The sequence below is a fragment of the Crotalus tigris genome, unplaced genomic scaffold (genome assembly GCF_016545835.1).
Source record: "Crotalus tigris isolate CLP2741 ecotype Arizona unplaced genomic scaffold, ASM1654583v1 scf7180000024473.799607, whole genome shotgun sequence".
In the NCBI taxonomy this organism is placed as follows: domain Eukaryota; kingdom Metazoa; phylum Chordata; class Lepidosauria; order Squamata; family Viperidae; genus Crotalus; species Crotalus tigris.
In genome coordinates, this window is record NW_024100644.1 from 671,363 (window position 1) to 692,650 (window position 21,288).

Here is a 21,288-nt window from a genome sequence, read left to right on the forward strand (position 1 = left end):
GGCAAAGTGCATGGTGCATTTTCATAAATCAATCATACCTGCAGAAATGAAATTCTTACCTTTCAATTTCCCTTTGCTAAAATTAAAAATTTTGCCTTTACCTATTTAACAGAGATGGAGAAATATGAACAAGTTGAATTAGAAAGAAGGATTCTGAACCTCTCTAATCCTCCCACCTTATTTCTCAAATTGTCTAAGCTTAATTTCTTTCATTTTCTAGCTTCTCTTTTATATTTCAAAACCACCCGTGTGATGAATATAACATTAATAAAAGTAGCAAAAGCTGGTCCCTGCAGATATGCATCATCCTCACCTGTGGAATCTTGTAGAGTCCTAAAACATCTGCCATGTGAAAAGAGGTGTCAGATGCAAGACCTCCCACAACAGCAATTAAGTTTTTAGGGAGTCCACATGCATAATTAGGAAATAATTTAAAGAGCAAATTGAGAAGATTGTAATAGGTCATCCTCTGATCATAGTAGGTGTCATAGATGTGGAATCCCACTGTGATGTTTGGCAAAATTGTTGGCGACTTATTGATTGTATTTACAGCAAATGCCAAAGCCAAAGAATTCTGGTAGAACTTGGTCAGCATCCTGCAAATACAGTTACAAGGCTTTTTACATATGAAATTAATCATCTTGACCAGCACAACTCTTGGGCTGATACAATGTGATCAGAATTATTTAGATGAATTAAAGTTCAGGCTAACAGAATAATAGAGTTGTAAGGGACTTTGGAGGTCTTTTAGTCCAGCCCCCTGCTCAGACAGAAAACCCTATAGCATCCCAGACAAATGGCTGTCCAGTGTCTTCTTAAAAACCTCCAGTATTGGAGAATCCACAACTTCTGGAGGAAAGTCATTCTACTGATTAATGGTTCTAAGTGTCAGGAAATTTCTCCTTAGTTCTAAGTAAGTTTTCTCCTTGATTAGTTTCCATCTTAATGGATGGAAAAGAGGGGAGCAGATAAAGTGAGAGTGGTTTCAATATATGCATTATGAAATTCAACTGAATAGGAATCAATATTTAGAAATCAGTGAAATACCTCCAACCACAATACATGTGATATTGAAAGTCTTTCCTGAACACACAAACCAAATGAGCAATTCTCAGGGAAAAGATTTTCTAATCCTGTAGTCAATGACTTTCCAAAAACTAAATCATGCCCTATTATTATTAAGCTATAGGAAACAGTTCTAAAAGAAAAATGTGCCTTTATCACAATTTTTAATATTCTCCTTCTCTCCCTTTCTCTCTTTATCCAGATTAGAATAGAATAGAATAGAATAGAATAGAATAGAATAGAATAGAATAGAATAGAATAGAATAGAATAGAATAGAATAGAATAACTTGTTAATTTCTTCATAGAGAAAAGCATGAAATAGTTAGTCTGGTTGCTAGTCAGTCTAAACTAATTAAGTTCCTGCTACTCAAGCTTAACACTTGTGGCTTGCTTGTACATTGAGAGGAAAATTATGCACAGGAGACAAATTCCTTGTGCATTCAATCATACTTAGCCAATAAAGAATTCTGGTCTATTCTGTTCTGTTCCATTCTTTTTCATCCTTATTTCCAGGTTTCATATAGTCTTCCCAGCAATGGAACACTGCTTTCTCCAATTTAACAAAGCTCCTCACTTTCTCTGCAATTCAGCAAAATACTGCATGTGCAACAAGATGAAGATAACATTGAATTAATGTTTTTCAAGAAAGCAAAGAAGGAATAATAGCAAGAGACTAAAGTTTATATCGAAGTAGTAGGTGACTGTCAGCAGACTAAAAAATGACATTGATGGAAATAAGACCACCTCAAGATACCCCGTAACAGGGATGGGAGAAATAACATGTTTTACATTTTTATTTACTATACATGACTATTTCTAGGAGTTGAGTAGTACTTGATTTAGGAAGGGAAGGTTGAGTGTCTTACATTGGAAGATCAAAGCCAATATCTTGTGAAGGGATATTTTTGAAGGAAACTTCATTAAATAAATAAATGACTTGAGATGCCATCCCACCAATGAGAAGTGTCCCTGGCTGATACCAGTCATGAGGAACAGTGAAGAATTGGGTTTGAGGGCACTTTGTGGTCACTCTTTGGCACTCTTCAAGGGATAGAAAAAGGAACAGTGCCATGAATTTCACCATCCTTGCAGATGTGTTTTCCTGGAGAAAAGAGTCTTCTGCATCTGATTTCAGCTTTGTCACCTGTTTTAAAGAGAAAGCAGCAACCTATCTCAATATTACATGGCACAACCAACACAGAAAGAAATTTTAAAAACTCCACAAAGCAGTTCAATGATCTGAAGCCATTTCTGTCCAAAACAGTGGAGAACTGGATATGTTCACATGGACACAGTTTGGGCTTGCCTCTTTTCCATGAAACCAGTTGAAGAATACTTGTATATTATAAACTCTTTCTCAACTGCACATCACATATTGATTTCTCTCTTGTTATCTTGTGGATAATTGTTGAAGGTCTGATCAATGAAACTAATTATAAGTATGCAGCAATTATAAGAGAAACAATTAACTCTGCTGTGTATTAGGGATAACACATTGTAAGTAGATGTTCTTTTTGTTTGTGTGTTGTCCTTGATGGCCTCCCTAATTTGACACCAGTCGGAGTTGGGCTCCAAGAGGATCACATTGATTAAATATGAACAGAATAGCATAGCCCATGGGTGCAGTTGGACCAAGGTAAACAACTCTGAACCTGAAGGGAAATGCTAAGTCAATATTCTGCTGATCCTTATGTCCCACAATGAGTTGGAACAGTTTTTTCTGGTCTTATATCTAATAAGAGAACTGAGTTTGAAACTTTGATTTTCTTCAAACAGGAATAATACTAGAATGCGTTCCTGGACATGTCTTCAAATAGATCAAAATTTAGATTTAATAATTTCAACTAAGAATAGAAATATTAATCTAAATAATATGAAGTTAGGTTAATCTAATTCAGAATAACAGAATCTATTCTTAAAACCCTCCAGTGATGGAGCATCCACAACTTCTGGAGGCAAGTCATTCACTGGTTAATTGTTCTCACTGTCAGGAAGATTCTCCTTAGCTCTAGGTTTTTTCTCTCCTTGATTGGTTTGCATCCTTTGCTTCTTGTCCTGCCTTCAGTTTTTTGGGAAAATAAGTTGACCCCCTCTTCTTTGTGGCAGTCCCTTAAATATTGGAACACTACTGTTATGTCTCCCCTAGTCCTTCTTTTCATTAAACTAGACATATCCAGTTCCTGCATCCTTTCCTTATATGTTTTAGCCTCCAGTCCCCTAACCATCTTTGTTGCTCTTTCTAGAGTCTTAACAACTTTTTCACATTGTGGTGATCCATACTGGATGCAGTATTCAACTTCTTATCTATCATTGTCATGGCTTATTGAGAAAACAAAAGAGTGAGGCCACCTGTACCCTTGTATATTCAGAATTGTGGGATGTAGGGACGAATGAAGGCGGAATCATCACAGAGAGAAAGTTTCCCAATGCACCAACAGAATTAAGGAGATACTGTAGAAAGAGGAATAAATTTGTGCTATATAGTAAGATAGGTGTTGCATAAGAGCTATTGGAAGAATAGTTTCTTCATGGATGAGACCAAAAGAGAACTTTTGGGCCTGAATGTATCACCTTACATTTGGCAAAAGGCAAACACTGCATTCTAGCAAACAAAACCAGTCACTTATAAATGAAATTAGCTGTTGTCTTTCTCCAGTCTTTGCCAGCACTTCTTTTTTTGGTCATCTTCACTAATCATTTCATCATCTTCACTAATCAAATACCCATCATTGTGGGTATTTCAGAGTCTTTCTGTGTTTGCACATACAATAGTTTTACAGCAATATTCATATACAAAAATAATCTTCCATGGTTCCCAACTAGTTTCAATTGTAAGTTGATCTTTAAAATCCTTTGTATAATTATATATTTGAATCCAGATATTTTTGACATTTTTTAATAAATCTGCCAGGCATGATAAAATGATTTTTCATGTTGTCCATGTTACAGAATAACAGAGCTGGAAGGGACTTTGGAGGTCATCTAGTCCAACTCCCTGCTCAAGCAGGAGACCCCATACCATCTCAGACAAATGGCTGTCCAGTTTCTTCTTAAAAATCTCCAGTGTTGGAGCACCCACAACTTCTGGAGTCAAGTCGTTGTTTCCACATAAACTTTATATATATATTTTACATTCAAACATTTTTGGGAGTTATGTATGGAGGGTACATAATCCTATAAACATTCTCTTTTGAACTGCAACCTAACAACTTTTTTATCCCCTTACCCACATATTTTCCCATTTTTTTCCTCCGTATATTTTGTCCAAAGTTTTGAGTACATTTTGTCATAGAATCTTTCACTTGTTCTTCTGTTTCAAATTGTAATAAAAGCTGATCCATTTTAGCCAGGACACATTAATCATTTTTACACAGTCCAAATTCTGGTTTCTTCTATATCATTGCAAAAGTTTTATTATCTACTTTAAATCTTTCTTTTAATATGTGTACCAAAATTATTGACAACAAAATCCCCCTTTATCAAAAACGTTAAATATTTGTTTAAAGTGATAGGTTTCAATTTTGAAATTGTATAAAATTCAGCTGTGCTTCCCATTAAGAAAACAATAAGACAATAACTATTGGAACTTTTCTTACCAGTCCAGCTTTAATATATTTATTATTTTATTTACTAATTTAGAAGAAATATATGGCCACTAAACTGATGTGCCATGAGAGGAAAACATTGTTTAATAATCAGTATTCATAAGGCTATTCAAAATATTTAAAACTATTCTGAAACCATTTCAAATGCCTCAGAAGAGTGATATGTTGGTTCCAGAGCTTAAAAATATACTACTAAATTATAATAATATAATATAGAAATTTATGAAAAAAAATCATTCACGTAGAAATCTATGAAGATTCTCAATCATCTGAAGAATTGAAGAAGCTTCTTGGATAAGACACAAAATGTTTTCAAGGAAAAATCCAGTCGCCTCTTGGAAAAGCATCTTGGGGTCAATCACATAGAAGTGAATATGTTGATCTGTTTGTCATTTTACCACACATTATATAAGAGCATGCAATTTCACTGGTTCATTCTTTGTCCTTATTAATCCCTCCTTATTATTCAGTTCAGGTCTCAACCAGATAATATAAACTTTTGGAAAAAAGATACAGGCAAGCAGTGCAGCCCCAGAGGCCAAAATGGAGAAGATCTCCACACCTACCATGTATTTGCCTTTGGCACTCAAATACGTTGGGATAAAAATCAGCCAAACACTACAAAACATGAGCATGCTAAAAGTGATGAATTTGGCTTCATTGAAAGCATCCGGTAAATTTCTAGATAAGAAAGCCACTATGAAACTGATAATGGACAGAAGTCCCATGTAGCCCAAAACAAAGTAAAACATAAAGGTAGAGCCTTCATTGCATTCTGCTATTATCTTGTTTGGCAGAGATTTCATATCCAACCTGGGGTATGGAGGAGCAATGGCCAGCCATGCAGTACAAATGCCAGCTTGAATGAGAGAGCAGGAAAGGACAATGGTGTTGGCCAGCCTTTTTCCCACCCACCTCCTCACATTGGATCCTGGTTTAGTGGCCATGAAAGCAAGAACCACAGTGCTGGTTTTGGCCAACACACAAGAAACTGCCACAGTAAAGATGATACCAAAAGTAACATGACGAATGAGGCAAGTGACTTTGTGGGGATGGCCAAGGAATAAAAGAGAGCAGAGGAAGCAGAGCAGGAGAGAGGAAAGAAGAATATAGGTGAGTTCTCGGTTATTGGCTTTGACTATGGCTGTATCACTGTGTTTAATAAAAGTAATAAACACCAAGACCGTGACCAGTGAAAAACAAAGGACAATTGAGACTAAACCCATTCCTAATGGTTCTTCATAGGAAAGAAAGGTTATTATTTTGGGGAAACAGCTGTCATTGCTCTGGCTTCGATACTGATCATCTTGGCACTGCATACATTCATCCGTGTCTGAAAAGAAAAGGGAGAAAAATTGTCAAGAAAAATAAGTGTATCTATTAGACTTTGACTGGATCAGAAGCCAAATGAAAACAGCTTACTTCATAATAAGAATAGAATAGAATAGAATAGAATAGAATAGAATAGAATAGAATAGAATAGAATAGAATAGAATAGAATAGAATAGAAATAAGGAATAGAATAGAAATAAGGAATAGAATAGAACAGAACAGAACAGAATAGAATAGATTTATTGGCCAACTGTGATTTGACATATAAGGAATTTGTCTCCAGTGCATAAACTCACAGTGTATATATTAGCAGCAAGTAATAGATCATAGATCATACATCATAGTTACAATCATTGATCGTAAGTTACAAACAACAACTGATAAAGCATAAGAATCCAATCCGATGGTGACAGCATGGGGAAAAACCAAATTTATGTCTAATTGTTTATAGCGGCATCCTGAGGGGAGAAGTTGAAATAGATTATGTTTAGGATATGAGGGCTCTGTAAGTATTTTCTGAGCCCTCTTTTTTGGTTCATGCAGTATACAGATTCTCAATGAAGGCAGGCTGGTTGTGATTGCTTTTTCTACAGTCCTAACTATTCATTGTTTCTGGTTACTGTTCCAAATCAGACAGTTATATAGGAACCATTGTAATAAAATATCATACTGACTGTCAGAAAATGGAAGAGTATGTTGAGCCTCTTAGGCTGTGTTTGTTATTGAATTGGAAGCCAAATTAAGACAGCTCAGTTGAATACCATGGAGGAGCCATCAAAGTTCCATGTCTTTATTTTCAAAGACAAGCCACGATCTGTGATGGAATACCAGACTGACTCTCAGAGTGATATCAGAATATCAACAAATACTACAAAACAAAAAAAATAACCCAACAACCAACAACAACAACAATATAATTTACTTGATTTTATCATTCTAAGTAGAAGTGGATAGAATATCTGGTGACTTTCACAAATATATTTTACTGTTTTTTTCTCCCAAAAGTAAGCCTCCCCCAGGAAGTAACTCCAGATGAGTTGCCGGGCGTTGGGCCTAATATAATGCTGGGAAAAAACAAAGGAGTTGTGGGGGGGGGGGGTCAATCAATCAATTCTACATCACTAACTGTCTTGTTGGAGATCGTTCCGTCTGGGGACAAGGTGATGAACAGTAATAGCAACAAAAATTTCTGCCCTCCTTCTTTTTTACTTGAAACCCCGGGGGGCATGAGTCACTAACACAGAAATAGGACATACCTGTCCATAAAAATCCAAAAGAGTTGTAAGGAAGCTGATAACATTTAGTTATTGTGCGGGGGCATACACACTGAAAAATCAGGAAAAAAAGTAATTGGTCATATAGATGGAGCATATGTGTTAGTAATAATAATGTAAGCATGTTTTTAAAGTGGACTAAATTGTAATTATGTTCCTATTTAACAAATACTGCTTTCAAAATATTGTTACTAGAAAAATAGTAATATTGATAAAGCAATAACATTACTTGAATTTATACTAGCACTGCAAATAGAAGGACAAACTCGTCTGGCCAACTCACCCTGGGCCAACCCAAAGGGGGTTACATGCACCATATGGACAGCTGGGAGATTTGGCTTGGAACGTCATTGTTTATATGCTTTAGGTAGATATCTGGGATTTTAGAGGTTTTCCTTCACCTATGCCTGTCAATATTCAATAAAACAGTAAGATATCAGAAATGGAAAGGACACAGGACTTTATTTTGGATACTCAACCTGGACATTACAACCAGAGTGAGACAAACTGGGGGGAAGTAACCATGGTGAATTTGTTCTAGACCCCACTGCTACATTTTTGGCATGGACAAGTTTACAGTAGAGGAAATGTGTAACCCACCCCATTGGTTTTTCTTATTGAAGTTCACATCTGTCAAGGAAAATCTAAGAATGCATACCGATTAAGGAGCTTGGCCATTCAATAATTTCATCATCTATGAAGGGAATTGTTCTCTTCAAAAGCCATTGGTTCTAACCAGTCAAATTTTGAGACTTTACGGCAGGAGTTATTTGCAAATTAAAATATGTTGCCATTATATCAAATACAGAACAATTTCCCTTTTTCCATTAAAATTCATGTTCTCTTGCTGAATTGTTAATACATATCCCTTGAAAGAAATGCATGTAACTGGAAGGAGGGAAAAATAGTAGAGGAATAAGAAAATGAAGTGTAAGAATGTCAATTCATGAACATGCTGGAAGCAATTAAATTCAACAAATTTATTTAGATTATTTTATGTATGATAGCATGATATAAAGATCTCTTTCTAATACCAAATTCTGCTATGTACATCAAGTTACGCTGTCAGAATGTCATTATTATCGAACAATGGGACAAAACTCTAATACATCTTTATGTAAGATGAAGTACATACTTTAATTAATTTGTCCGGGCAATTTATTTGATGAAATTTATGGACAGTCTTGACCATGAATCAATTGTTGCTGTTATCTGTGATTGTTATATTCAGGACATCCAAATGCAAGCACCATACCAGAAGACCAGTTTCCACATTGCTGTCTATAGAATTTATAAGTTCAAAAAAGGAATGAATGATAAATATAAGAAGGGAGGGGAGGGAAGGAGGAAGGAAGGAAGGAAGGAAGGAAGGAAGGAAGGAAGGAAGGAAAGGGAAGGAAGGAAGGAAGGAAGAAGGACCAATAACGAAAATAGCTAAGTCCAGCTGGCAAAGAAATTTAGGTTGTAGCCCTAACCCTGTCTCGAAATTGAAAAGGATGACAATACCTTCACTTAGATTTTAAGAGTTATTCCTTATTCACAAATAGACCATCCTCTCTTGCAGTTAAGATATAAAGTCTCATCCCAATCCTGATGTCCAGAACACAGTGAAAGATAAATTATAAAAGTGACAGTCATCCTGTTAATAAGATATTTTTAGAGATGTTCTTATACATAATATGTTTTCTGCTGACATGGGTGCTATGGCCTTTAAGAACGGATCCTCTCTCTCTATATCTCCCCTTCCATAAATGCCACAGGACTAAATTCCCACAGGACTTTAATTGGAGTTAGGATGGAATCTATCCTATCTATCTAATCTATCTATCTATTATCTATCTATCTATAGATCGATCCATCCATCCATCCATCCATCATATAGCCATCTACCAATCTATCTCAAAATTTGGCTATTGTAGAGCAAACAAATTGTTTACACCTTTTGGAGTCGGCTTAATTTATCGTTGTCTTATTCATATATATGAATGAGGTGGCGCAGCAGTTAGGGTGCAGTACTGCAGGCCACTTTAGCTGAATGGGTTCAGCAGGTCAGCAGTTCAAATTCACTGCTTCAAGGTTGGACTCAGCCTTCCATCCTCCCAGGGTAGGTAAAAGGAGGGACCCAGATTGTTGGGGGCAATGTATATATATATATATATATATATATATATATATATATATATATATATATATATATATATCATTGCTTATTGGTGTACACCGCTTAGAGAGTGCTTGCACTTAAAGCGGTATATAAGTCTCATAAATAAATAAATAAATAAATAAATAAATTCAGTCTGTTTCTCTATACTGCTTTTCTATTCCTAGTTCTATAAGATTTTAAAATATTGTTTCACTATTTTCAATTCTATTACATTCTATTTTAACCATTCATTAAAATATTGCTGCTGGACAACAAATATTTATCTATGACAGCTGACAGTGATTACAGATTATAGTCTTCATTAACAACTGCCTCATTTACTAAATATTTACAGTTACAATAATGCTAAAAAATTACTTTGCCACCAGTTCTCATATTTACAACCTTCAGAAGTCTGTAAAGCAAAGGAAAGTTGAAGTAAGATCATTTTGATTGTTCTCTTAACATCCGAGTTGCAGTCCCAATTGTGGTTGTTAATGAAGACTGCCTTTATTAATTAGTGATCAAAATATCTTTCTCTAATAAGGCAAGCATTTGGTTTGTTATGAAAGCAATAATGGACATGTCCCAAGGATGCAGCTATTAATTCTTATCATCAATGTATATTTCATTGATGATTGGATACATTGATATGCTACTTATTTTCAGGATCATTGAAATTATCAGAGATTAGACAACCATTTGTCTGGGATGATACAGGGTTTCCTGCCTGAGCAGGGGATTGGACTAGAACAGTGGTTCTCAACCTGTGGGTCGGGACCCCATTTGGGGTCGAACAACTATTTCACGGGGGTCTCCAAATAACGCAGTCCACCATTTATGTCCTTCTTTTCATTAAACTAGACATATCCAGTTCCTGCATCCTTTCCTTATATGTTTTAGCCTCCAGTCCCCTAACCATCTTTGTTGCTCTTTCTAGAGTCTTAACAACTTTTTCACATTGTGGTGATCCATACTGGATGCAGTATTCAACTTCTTATCTATCATTGTCATGGCTTATTGAGAAAACAAAAGAGTGAGGCCACCTGTACCCTTGTATATTCAGAATTGTGGGATGTAGGGACGAATGAAGGCGGAATCATCACAGAGAGAAAGTTTCCCAATGCACCAACAGAATTAAGGAGATACTGTAGAAAGAGGAATAAATTTGTGCTATATAGTAAGATAGGTGTTGCATAAGAGCTATTGGAAGAATAGTTTCTTCATGGATGAGACCAAAAGAGAACTTTTGGGCCTGAATGTATCACCTTACATTTGGCAAAAGGCAAACACTGCATTCTAGCAAACAAAACCAGTCACTTATAAATGAAATTAGCTGTTGTCTTTCTCCAGTCTTTGCCAGCACTTCTTGTTTTGGTCATCTTCACTAGTCATTTCATCATCTTTCACTAATCAAATACCCATCATTGTGGGTATTTCAGAGTCTTTCTGTGTTTGCACATACAATAGTGTTACAGCAATATTCATATACAAAAATAATCTTCCAGGGTTCCCAACTAGTTTCAAATTGTAAGTTGATCTTTAAAATCCTTTGTATAAATTATATATTTGAATCCAGAAATTTTTGACATTTTTTAATAAATCTGCCAGGCATGATAAAATGATTTTTCATGTTGTCCATGTTACAGAATAACAGAGCTGGAAGGGACTTTGGAGGTCATCTAGTCCAACTCCCTGCTCAAGTAGGAGACCCTATACCATCTCAGACAAATGGCTGTCCAGTTTCTTCTTAAAAATCTCCAGTGTTGGAGCACCCACAACTTCTGGAGTCAAGTCGTTGTTTCCACATAAACTTTATATATATATTTTACATTCAAACATTTTTGGGAGTTATGTATGGAGGGTACATAATCCTATAAACATTCTCTTTTGAACTGCAACCTAACAACTTTTTTATCCCCTTACCCACATATTTCCCATTTTTTTCCTCCGTATATTTTGTCCAAAGTTTTGAGTACATTTTGTCATAGAATCTTTCACTTGTTCTTCTGTTTCAAATTGTAATAAAAGCTGATCCATTTTAGCCAGGACACATTAATCATTTTTACACAGTCCAAATTCTGGTTTCTTCTATATCATTGCAAAAGTTTATTATCTACTTTAAATCTTTCTTTTAATATGTGTACCAAAATTATTGACAACAAATCCCCTTTATCAAAAACGTTAAATATTTGTTTAAAGTGATAGGTTTCAATTTTGAAATGTATAAAATTCAGCTGTGCTTCCCATTAAGAAAACAATAAGACAATAACTATTGGAACTTTTCTTACCAGTCCAGCTTTAATATATTTATTATTTTATTTACTAATTTAGAAGAAATATTGGCCACTAAACTGATGTGACCATGAGAGGAAAACATTGTTTAATAATCCGTATTCATAAGGCTATTCAAAATATTTAAAACTATTCTGAAACCATTTCAAATGCCTCAGAAGAGTGATATGTTGGTTCCAGAGCTTAAAAATATACTACAAATTATAATAATATAATATAGAAATTTATGAAAAAAAATCATCACGTAGAAATCTATGAAGATTCTCAATCATCTGAAGAATTGAAGAAGCTTCTTGGATAAGACACAAAATGTTTTCAAGGAAAAATCCAGTCGCCTCTTGGAAAAGCATCTTGGGGTCAATCACATAGAAGTGAATATGTTGATCTGTTTGTCATTTTACCACACATTATATAAGAGCATGCAAATTTCACTGGTTCATTCTTTGTCCTTATTAATCCCTCCTTATTATTCAGTTCAGGTCTCAACCAGATAATATAAACTTTTGGAAAAAAGATACAGGCAAGCAGTGCAGCCCCAGAGGCCAAAATGGAGAAGATCTCCACACCTACCATGTATTTGCCTTTGGCACTCAAATACGTTGGGATAAAAATCAGCCAAACACTACAAAACATGAGCATGCTAAAAGTGATGAATTTGGCTTCATTGAAAGCATCCGGTAAATTTCTAGATAAGAAAGCCACTATGAAACTGATAATGGACAGAAGTCCCATGTAGCCCAAAACAAAGTAAAACATAAAGGTAGAGCCTTCATTGCATTCTGCTATTATCTTGTTTGGCAGAGATTTCATATCCAACCTGGGGTATGGAGGAGCAATGGCCAGCCATGCAGTACAAATGCCAGCTTGAATGAGAGAGCAGGAAAGGACAATGGTGTTGGCCAGCCTTTTTCCCACCCACCTCCTCACATTGGATCCTGGTTTAGTGGCCATGAAAGCAAGAACCACAGTGCTGGTTTTGGCCAACACACAAGAAACTGCCACAGTAAAGATGATACCAAAAGCAACATGACGAATGAGGCAAGTGACTTTGTGGGGATGGCCAAGGAATAAAAGAGAGCAGAGGAAGCAGAGCAGGAGAGAGGAAAGAAAAATATAGGTGAGTTCTCGGTTATTGGCTTTGACTATGGCTGTATCACTGTGTTTAATAAAAGTAATAAACACCAAGACCGTGACCAGTGAAAAACAAAGGACAATTAAGACTAAACCCATTCCTAATGGTTCTTCATAGGAAAGAAAGGTTATTATTTTGGGGAAACAGCTGTCATTGTTCTGGCTTTGATATTGATCATCTCGGCACTTAATACATTCATCCGTGTCTGGAAAGAAAAGGGAGAAAAATTGTCAAGAAAAATAAGTGTATCTATTAGACTTTGACTGGATCAGAAGCCAAATGAAAACAGCTTACTTCATAATAAGAATAGAATAGAATAGAATAGAATAGAATAGAATAGAATAGAATAGAATAGAAATAAGGAATAGAATAGAATAGAATGGAATAGAATAGAATAGAATAGAATAGAATAGAATAGAATAGAATAGAATAGAATAGAATAGAATAGAATAGAATAGAATAGAATTATTGGCCAACTGTGTTTTGACATATAAGGAATTTGTCTCCAGTGCATAAACTCACAGTGTATATATTAGCAGCAAGTAATAGATCATAGATCATACATCATAGTTACAATCATTAATCATAAGTTACAAACAAGAACTGATAAAGCATAAGAATCCAATCTGATGGTGACAGCATGGGGAAAAAACCAAATTTATGTCTAATTGTTTATACCGGCATCCTGAGGGGAGAAGTTGAAATAGATTATGTTTAGGATATGAGGGTTCTGTAAGTATTTTCTCAGCCCTCTTTTTTGGTTCATGTAGTATACAGATTCTCAATGAGCGTCTTAGGCTGTGTCTGTTATTGAATTGGAAGCCAAATCAAGACAGCTCAGTTGAATACCATGGAGGAGCCATCAAAGTTCCATGTCTTTATTTTCAAAGACAAGCCACGACCTGTGATGGAATACCAGACTGACTCTCAGAGTGATATCAGAATATCAACAAATACTACAAAAAAAAAAAAAAAATAACCCAACAACAACAACAACAACAACAATATAATTTACTTGATTTTATCATTTTTAAGTAGGAGTGGATAGAATATCTGGTTGACTTTCACAACTATTTTACTGTTTTTTCCCAAAAGTAAGCCCTCCCCAGAAAGTAACTCCCAGCTGATTTTGCGGGGTTGGGCCTAATATAATGCAGGGAAACAAAAGGAATTTGTGGGGGGGAGTCAATCAATCAATTCTATATCATTTACCTGTCTTGTTGGAGATCTTTCCTTCTGGACAAGGTGAACAGTCATAGCAACAAAATTTCTGCCCTTCCTTCTTTCGTTTCTGAAACCCCGGTGGGCATGAATCACTACACACAGAAATAGGACATACCTGTCCATAAAAATCAAAAGAGTTGTAAGGAAGCTGATAGCATTTAGTTATTGTGGGGGGCATACACAACTGAAAATCAGGAAATAAGTAATTGGTCAATATAGATGAGCATATGTGTAGTATATACTATAATGTAAGCATGTTTTTTAAAGTGGACTAAAATTGTATTATGTTCCTATTTAAGTATATATTGCTTTCAAAATATTGTTACTAGAAATAATAGTAATATTTAATAAAGCAATAACAATACTGAATTTATACTAGCACTGCAACCAGAATGGACAACTCGTCTTGGCCAACTCACCCTGGCCAATTCATCCTGGTCATCTCACCATGGGACAATTTGCTGGAGGACAATTCAGCACAGGATAACTTTAAGAGAGGGACAAGTAGAATTGCAGCTCACCCCAGCCTTGAAAACTTCTAACTTGAGAAGGTTCAAACCTAAAGCAAGACAAGACCAGCTGCAATTCACTTGTCCCTCTCTTGAATTATCCTACATTGAATTGTCCCACAGTGAGCTGTCCTTTGGAGATTTGTCTGTTGCCAATTAACCAATGTCAACAGTAAAAATTTGGCAGCCATAATGTGCCTTATTGTTTTCATCTTGTCATTAGAGTAAGGGAGAGAGGGAGAGATGAGGCTTTGAATGGGCTAGTTAGAGAAATGAAACCTCTCCAGTTCTGCAGACATTTGTTGAAACACAGATGTGTGGAAACTTTTTGAGGATATTCTAACCTTGGGGATGAAGATAACAGAAGGTTCTCAAAACAACAGAAAGGTGTTTACATGCACCACATGGACAGCTGGGAGATTTGGCTGGGAACGTCATTGTTATATGCTTTGGGTAGATATCTTGGGATTTTAGAGTTAGTTTTCCTTCACCTATGCCATGTCATGTATTCAATAAAATAGCAAGAACTTCAGAAATGAAAAAAAATCCGGGACTTTATTTTGGATACACAAGCTGGACATTGACAACCAGAGTGAGACAGCTGGGGCTAGTCAACCATGGTGAATTGTCCTAGACCCCACTGCTACATCTTTTGGCATGGACAAAGTTTACAGTAGTGGAAATGTGTAACCACCAATGGTTTGTCTTATTGAAGTTAAATCTGTCAAGGAAATCTAAGAATGCATACCTGATTAAAGGAGCTTGGCCATTCAATAATTTCATCATCTATGAAGAATTGTTCTCTTTCAAAAGCCATTGGTTCCAACCATCCAATTTTGACTTTGCGGAAGGAGTTATTTGCAAATAAAATCATTTGCATTATATCAAATCCAGCAACAATTTCTCTTTTTCCATTAAAATTAATGTTCTCTCCTGAATTGTTAAATGATATCCCTTGAAGGAATGCATGTAACTGGAAGGAGGGAAAAAATAGTAGAGGGATAATAAAATTAAGTGTACAATGTCATTTCATGACATGTTGGAAGCAATTAAATTCAACACAATTTATTCTAGGAGATTATTTTATGTATGATAGGATGATCTCAAAGATCTCTTTCTAATTGCCAAATTCTGCTATGTACCATCAAGCTACGCTGTCAGAATTTCATTATTATCGAACAATGGGACAAACTCAAAAACATCTTTGGGTACAGATGAAGTAGATACTTTAATTAATTTTGTGGGCAATTTAATTTGATGCAATTTATGGACAGTCTTTGACCCTGATACATATTGTTGCTTTTATCTGTGATTGTTATATCAGTGATTTATCAAATGCAAGCACCATACACATGAATTCCAGTTACCATTGCTGTCTATAGAATTATAAGTTCAAAAAAGGATAAATTTAGAAGAGAGGGAGGGAGGGAGGGAGGGAGGGAGGGAGGGGGGAGGGAGGAAGGAAGGAAGGAAGGAAGGAAGGAAGGAAGGAAGGAAGGAAGGAAGGAAGGAAGGAAGGAAGGAAGGAAGGAAGGACCAATGTACGAAAATAGCTAAGTCCAGCAGGCAAGAAATTTAAGCTGTAGCCCCAACCCTGTCTCAGAAATTGAAATGGATGCAATACTTCACTTAGATCTTAAGAGTTATTCCCTTCTATTCACAAATAGACAATCCTCTCTTGCGAGTTAAGATATAAGTCTCCTCCCAATTCCTGATTTCCAGTAACAGAGTGACAGATGGCTTATAAAAGTGAAAGCCATCCTGTTAATAAGGGATTTTAGACAAACGTTCTTAATATATAATTGTTTTCTGCTGACATGGGCTGCTATGGCCTTAAGAACGGATTCTCTCTCTCTCTCTCTCTCTCTCTCTCTCTCTCTCTCTCTCTCTCTCTCTCTCTCTCTCTCTCTCTCTCTGTCTCTCTCTCTCTCTCCCCTCCCCAGATATACAAGTGAAGGGAAAATCTAATGCTCTGTTTTACTTCTTATAAAGAGTGGTGCCTATTAAAAACAATCATTTAGAATTACATGTATGAAGAGCAGGACTTTACTTCAGTCTTTTGTCTCCTAATTTATGAATCCAAATTCCTATTTCTGAAGCAACGTGAACGGCTGCTGTGAAGAAAGGAAGATTTATGTGCACTTCCTCTCTCTCTCTCTCTCTCTCCCTCCCTCCTTCCCTCCCTCCCTCCCTCTCTCTCTCTCTCTCTCTCTCTCTCTCTCTCCTCCATAAATGCCACAGGACTTTAATTGGAGTTAGGAGGAATCTATCTATCTATCTATCTATCTATCTATCTATCTATCTATCTATCTATCCATCCATCCATCCATCTACCCATCTACCCATCTATCTCAAAATTTGGGTATTGTAGAGCAAACAAATTTTTCTACATCCTTTTGGAGTCCGATCTATTTTAATTTTCTATAATAAAACTGAAAGAGATGGTCATTTTTAACACCATTTGTGCGCTTAAGACTCTGTTAAGCGAAATTGTTGGCAGCCAGGAAAGGAGAGGGAAAGGAAGACAGGAAAATGGTAGTAAATTTCCATCAAACAGAACAAAAAAAAATACTGTGAGAAGACATTGCATAAAAAAAATCAGAGATTCCCCCCCCCCCCGAACTTTGTTTTTTTCTCATTTGGCTGATAAAGGTACAAATTGGAAATTTCCACTGGTTAGACCAAAATTCTGGATTATTCATTGATTCTTAAATTTATTTGCCTCCCATCTCACCATCATGTGACTCTGGGTGGCTTAATATTATCTTGTATTATTAATTCATATATTCAGTCTGTTTCCCTATGTTGTTAATTGTTAATTGCGAAGTCGTGTCCGACCCATCGCGACCCCATGGACAACGTTCCTCCAGGTCTTCCTGTCCTCTACCATCTTCTGGAGTCCATTTAAATTCACACCTACTGCTTCAGTGACTCCATCCAGCCATCTCATTCTCTGTCGTCCCTTTCTTCTATTGCCCTCAATCCTTCCCAGCATTAGGCTCTTCTCCAGTGAATCCTTCCTTCTCATTAGGTGGCCAAAGTACTTGAGTTTCAACTTCAGGATGTGGCCTTCTAAAGAGCAGTCGGGGTTGATCTCTTCTAGGACTGAACGGTTTGAACGCCTTGAAGTCCAAGGGACTCGCAGGAGTCTTCTCCAGCACCATAGTTCAAAGGCCTCAATTCTTTTGTGCTCAGCCTTTCTTATGGTCCAACTTTCACAGCCATACATTGCAACTGGGAAAACCATGGCCTGGACTATACGCATTTTTGTTGGCAGGGTGATGTCTCTGCTTTTTAGAATGCTGTCTAGATTTGCCATAGCTTTCCTCCCCAGGAGCAAGCGTCTTTTAATTTCTTGGCTGCAGTCCCATCTGAGGTGATCTTGGAGCCCAGAAAAATAAAATCTGTCACTACCTCCATTTCTTCCCCATCTATTTGCCAGGAATTGAGAGGGCTGGATGCCATGATTTGGGTTTTCTTAATGTTGAGTTTCAAGCCAACTTTTGCACTCTCCTTCTTCAACCGCATCAAGAGGCTCTTTAGTTCCTCTTCACTTTCTGCCATTAGAGTGGTATCATCTGCATATCTTAGGTTGTTGATATTTCTCCCGGCAATCTTAATTCCAACTTTTGATTCATCTAGCCCTGCCTTTCTCATGATGTGCTCTGCATATAAGTTAAATAGGCAGTTTCCCTATACTGCTTTTCTATTCCTAGTTCTATAAGATTTTAAAATATTGTTTCACTATTTTCAATTCTATTACATTCTATTTTAACCATTCATTAAAATATAGCTGCTGGACAACAAATATTTATCTATGATAGCTGATAGTGATTACAGATTACAGTCTTCATTAATAACTTCCTAATTTACTAAATATTTACAGTTACAATAATACTAAAATATTACTTTGCCACCAGTTCTCATATTTACAACCTTCAGAAGTCTGTAAAGCAAAGGAAAGTTGAAGTAAGATCATTTTGATTGTTTTCCTTAACATCCGAGTTGCAGTCCCAATTGTGGTCGTTAATGAAGGCTGCCTTTATTAATTAGTGATCAAAATATTTTTTCTCTAATAAGGCAAGTATTTGATTTGTTATAAAAGCAATAATGGACATAAGTCCCCAGGATGCAATTATTAATTCTAATCATCAATGATTGGATACATTGATATGCTACTTATTTTCTGGGAGCAGAATCATTGAAATTATCAGAGATTAGACAACCATTTGTCTGGGATGATATAGGGTGTCCTGCCTGAGCAGGGGATTGGACTAGAAGACCTCCAAGGTCCCTTCCAACTCTGTTATTTGGTTATATCATTCTGTTATGGGAATATTACCTGCCAAGGTTGCATGTCTTCAAACTCAGATCTTTGCTCCCCCATTCTTACTCTGTATTTAGTCTTTGATGAGTGCATTGCATGAAGAGCATGGGCTACCGCATAGACAGCATTGTAAATACTGTAGCTGTGGCCATTCATTCTCACGTCAAAAACAGATTGAGGAGGCTTAGCCAGGTTCTCCTTCCCGGTACATAGTTCATCCTGCTCCAATGGTTCCCCAGAGTTTGGAAATGAACATTCAAAAACCTGTTCCCAGAACAACTGGACAAAACCATCACCTTCAGGCTTGTATGGATTTTTCTTCTGAAGATACATCTGGAATTCCTGAGGTTGCTTGGAATGAACTGCGAAGGATATGGCACCCTGGAACATTTGAAAATCCATCCGTCTGGTCACTCCTGTTACTGCAAATTCCATCTGAGCTGTCATGATCCACACCTTCCCAAAATATGCATCATCAGAAACTAGAAGAATATTATAGTTAATTAACCACATAAGATTCATGGTATCTCCATAGATGATATATGCTCTGGCCCTCTGATCCATAACAGATACATGGAGATTTCCAAATGTACCCATATCATCACTGGACAAGACACGGCCTTGGCGTGGAAACACTTGAACGAAGGCTAAACAGATTCGATACTGGGAAAACAATGCTTCCATGCTTTGCAAGAAATATTTTCCACTATCATCATCTCCTGTAAAAAGACCCACCCATGTCCAGCCAAAGTGTAGAAGCAAACGGATAATTCCCATGTACTGGTTTTCATCATTTGGGACCATGTGATAAAAAATAGGATCCTTGGGTTTTACAGTGTCCTCAGGAGCAAATGATCCATATGTGAGCTTAAAGGCAAAGTGCATGGTGCATTTTTATAAATCAATCATACCTGCAGAAATGAAACTCTTACCTTTCAATTTCCCTTTGCTAAAATTTAAAATTTTGCCTTTACCTATTTAACAGAGATGGAGAAATATGAACAACTTGAATTAGAAAGAAGGATTCTGAACCTCTCTAATCCTCCCAGGAGTCCTTATTTCTCAAATTCACTAAGCTTAATTTCTTTCATTTTCTAGCTTCTCTTTTCTATTTCAAAACCACCTGTGTGATGAATATAACATTAGCAAAAGCTGATCTCTGCAGATATGCATCATCCTCACCTGTGGAATCTTGTAGAGTCCTAAAATATCTGCCATGTGAAAAGAGGTGTCAGATGCAAGACCTCCCACAACAGCAATTAGGTTTTTAGGGAGTCCACATGCATAATTAGGAAGAAAATGGTGCAATTTAAAGAGCAAATTGAGAAGATTGTAATAGGTCATCCTCTGATCATAGTAGGTGTCATAGATGTGGAATCCCACTGTGATATTTGTCAAAATTGTTGGCGACTTATTGATTGTATTTACAGCAAATGCCAAAGCCAAACAATTCTGGTAGAACTTGGTCAGCATCCTGCAAATAGAGTTGCAAGGCCTTTTACATATGAAATTAATCATCTTGACCAGCACAACTCTTGGGCTGATGCAATGTGATCAGACTTATAAAGATGAATTAAGGTTAAGACTAACAGAATAACAGAGTTGGAAGGGACTTTGGAGGTCTTTTAGTCCAGCCCCCTGCTCAGGCAGAAAACCCTATACCATCCCAGACAAATGGCTGTCCAGTCTCTTCTTAAAAACCTCCAGTGTTGGAGCACCCACAACTTCTGGAGGCAAGTTGTTCTATTGATTAATGGTTCCAAGTGTCAGGAAATTTCTCCTTAGTTCTAGGCAGGTTTTCTCCTTGATTAGTTTCCATCTTAATGGATGGAAAAGAGGGGAGCAGATAAACTGAGAGTGCTTTCAATATATGCATTATGAAATTCAACTGAATAGGAATCAATATTTAGAAATCAGTGAAATACCTCCAACCACAATACATGTGATATTGAAAGTCTTTCCTGAACACACAAACCAAATGAGCAATTCTCAGGGAAAAGATTTTCCAATCCTGTAGTCAATGACTTTCCAAAAACTAAATCATGCCCTATTTTTATTAAGCTATAGGAAACAGTTCTAAAAGAAAAATGTGTCTTTATCACAATTTTTAATGTTCTCCTTCTCTCCATTTCTCTCTTTATCCAGAATAGAATAGAATAGAATAGAATAGAATAGAATAGAATAGAATAGAATAGAATAGAATAGAATAACTTGTTAATTTCTTCATAGAGTAAAGCATGAAATAGTTAGTCTGGTTGCTAGTCAGTCTTAACTAATTAAGTTCCTGCTAATCAATCTTAACACTTGTGGCTTGCTTATACACTAAGAGGCAAATTATGCACAGGAGACAAATTCCTTGTGCATTCAATCATACTTAGCCA

The 21,288-nt window shown here is 36.4% G+C and overlaps 2 protein-coding genes across 2 annotated transcripts in view; both read right to left on the reverse strand.

The window, feature by feature from the left end:
* Window positions 1-62: 62 nt before the first annotated feature.
* LOC120303653 (vomeronasal type-2 receptor 26-like) lies at window positions 63-19,711 on the reverse strand. Its single transcript, XM_039333343.1, has 9 exons — window positions 18,923-19,711; window positions 15,329-15,553; window positions 14,060-14,186; window positions 12,117-13,052; window positions 5,945-6,004; window positions 5,238-5,530; window positions 1,933-2,210; window positions 314-596; window positions 63-101 (listed from the first exon to the last, which is right to left on the reverse strand). Exons 1-9 carry the CDS (start codon window positions 19,709-19,711, stop codon window positions 63-65), a joined length of 3,030 nt encoding a protein of 1,009 aa, XP_039189277.1.
* Window positions 19,712-19,863: 152 nt separating this feature from the next.
* LOC120303654 (vomeronasal type-2 receptor 26-like) overlaps window positions 19,864-21,288 on the reverse strand; it is a 28,114-nt gene continuing 26,689 nt past the window's right edge. Inside the window, exons 9-10 of the mRNA XM_039333344.1 lie at window positions 20,090-20,381; window positions 19,864-19,881 (exon numbers count right to left, since the gene is read on the reverse strand). Coding sequence (XP_039189278.1) covers window positions 19,864-19,881; window positions 20,090-20,381 — 310 coding nt within the window. The remainder of the gene's footprint in view (window positions 19,882-20,089; window positions 20,382-21,288) is intronic.

Bases quoted from the DNA above. Each gene is read 5' to 3' on its own strand.
- LOC120303653 (XM_039333343.1), bottom strand. From the start codon at position 19,711: ATGGTCCCAAATGATGAAAACCAGTACATGGGAATTATCCGTTTGCTT. The intron at 14,187-15,328 runs GTATGCATTCTT...TTTTATGGACAG, and splicing joins GGCCAAGCTCCTTTAATCAG to GTATGTCCTATTTCTGTGTG. The intron at 597-1,932 runs GTAAGACACTCA...CTGTATTTGCAG, and splicing joins ATTGGCTTTGATCTTCCAAT to GATGCTGACCAAGTTCTACC.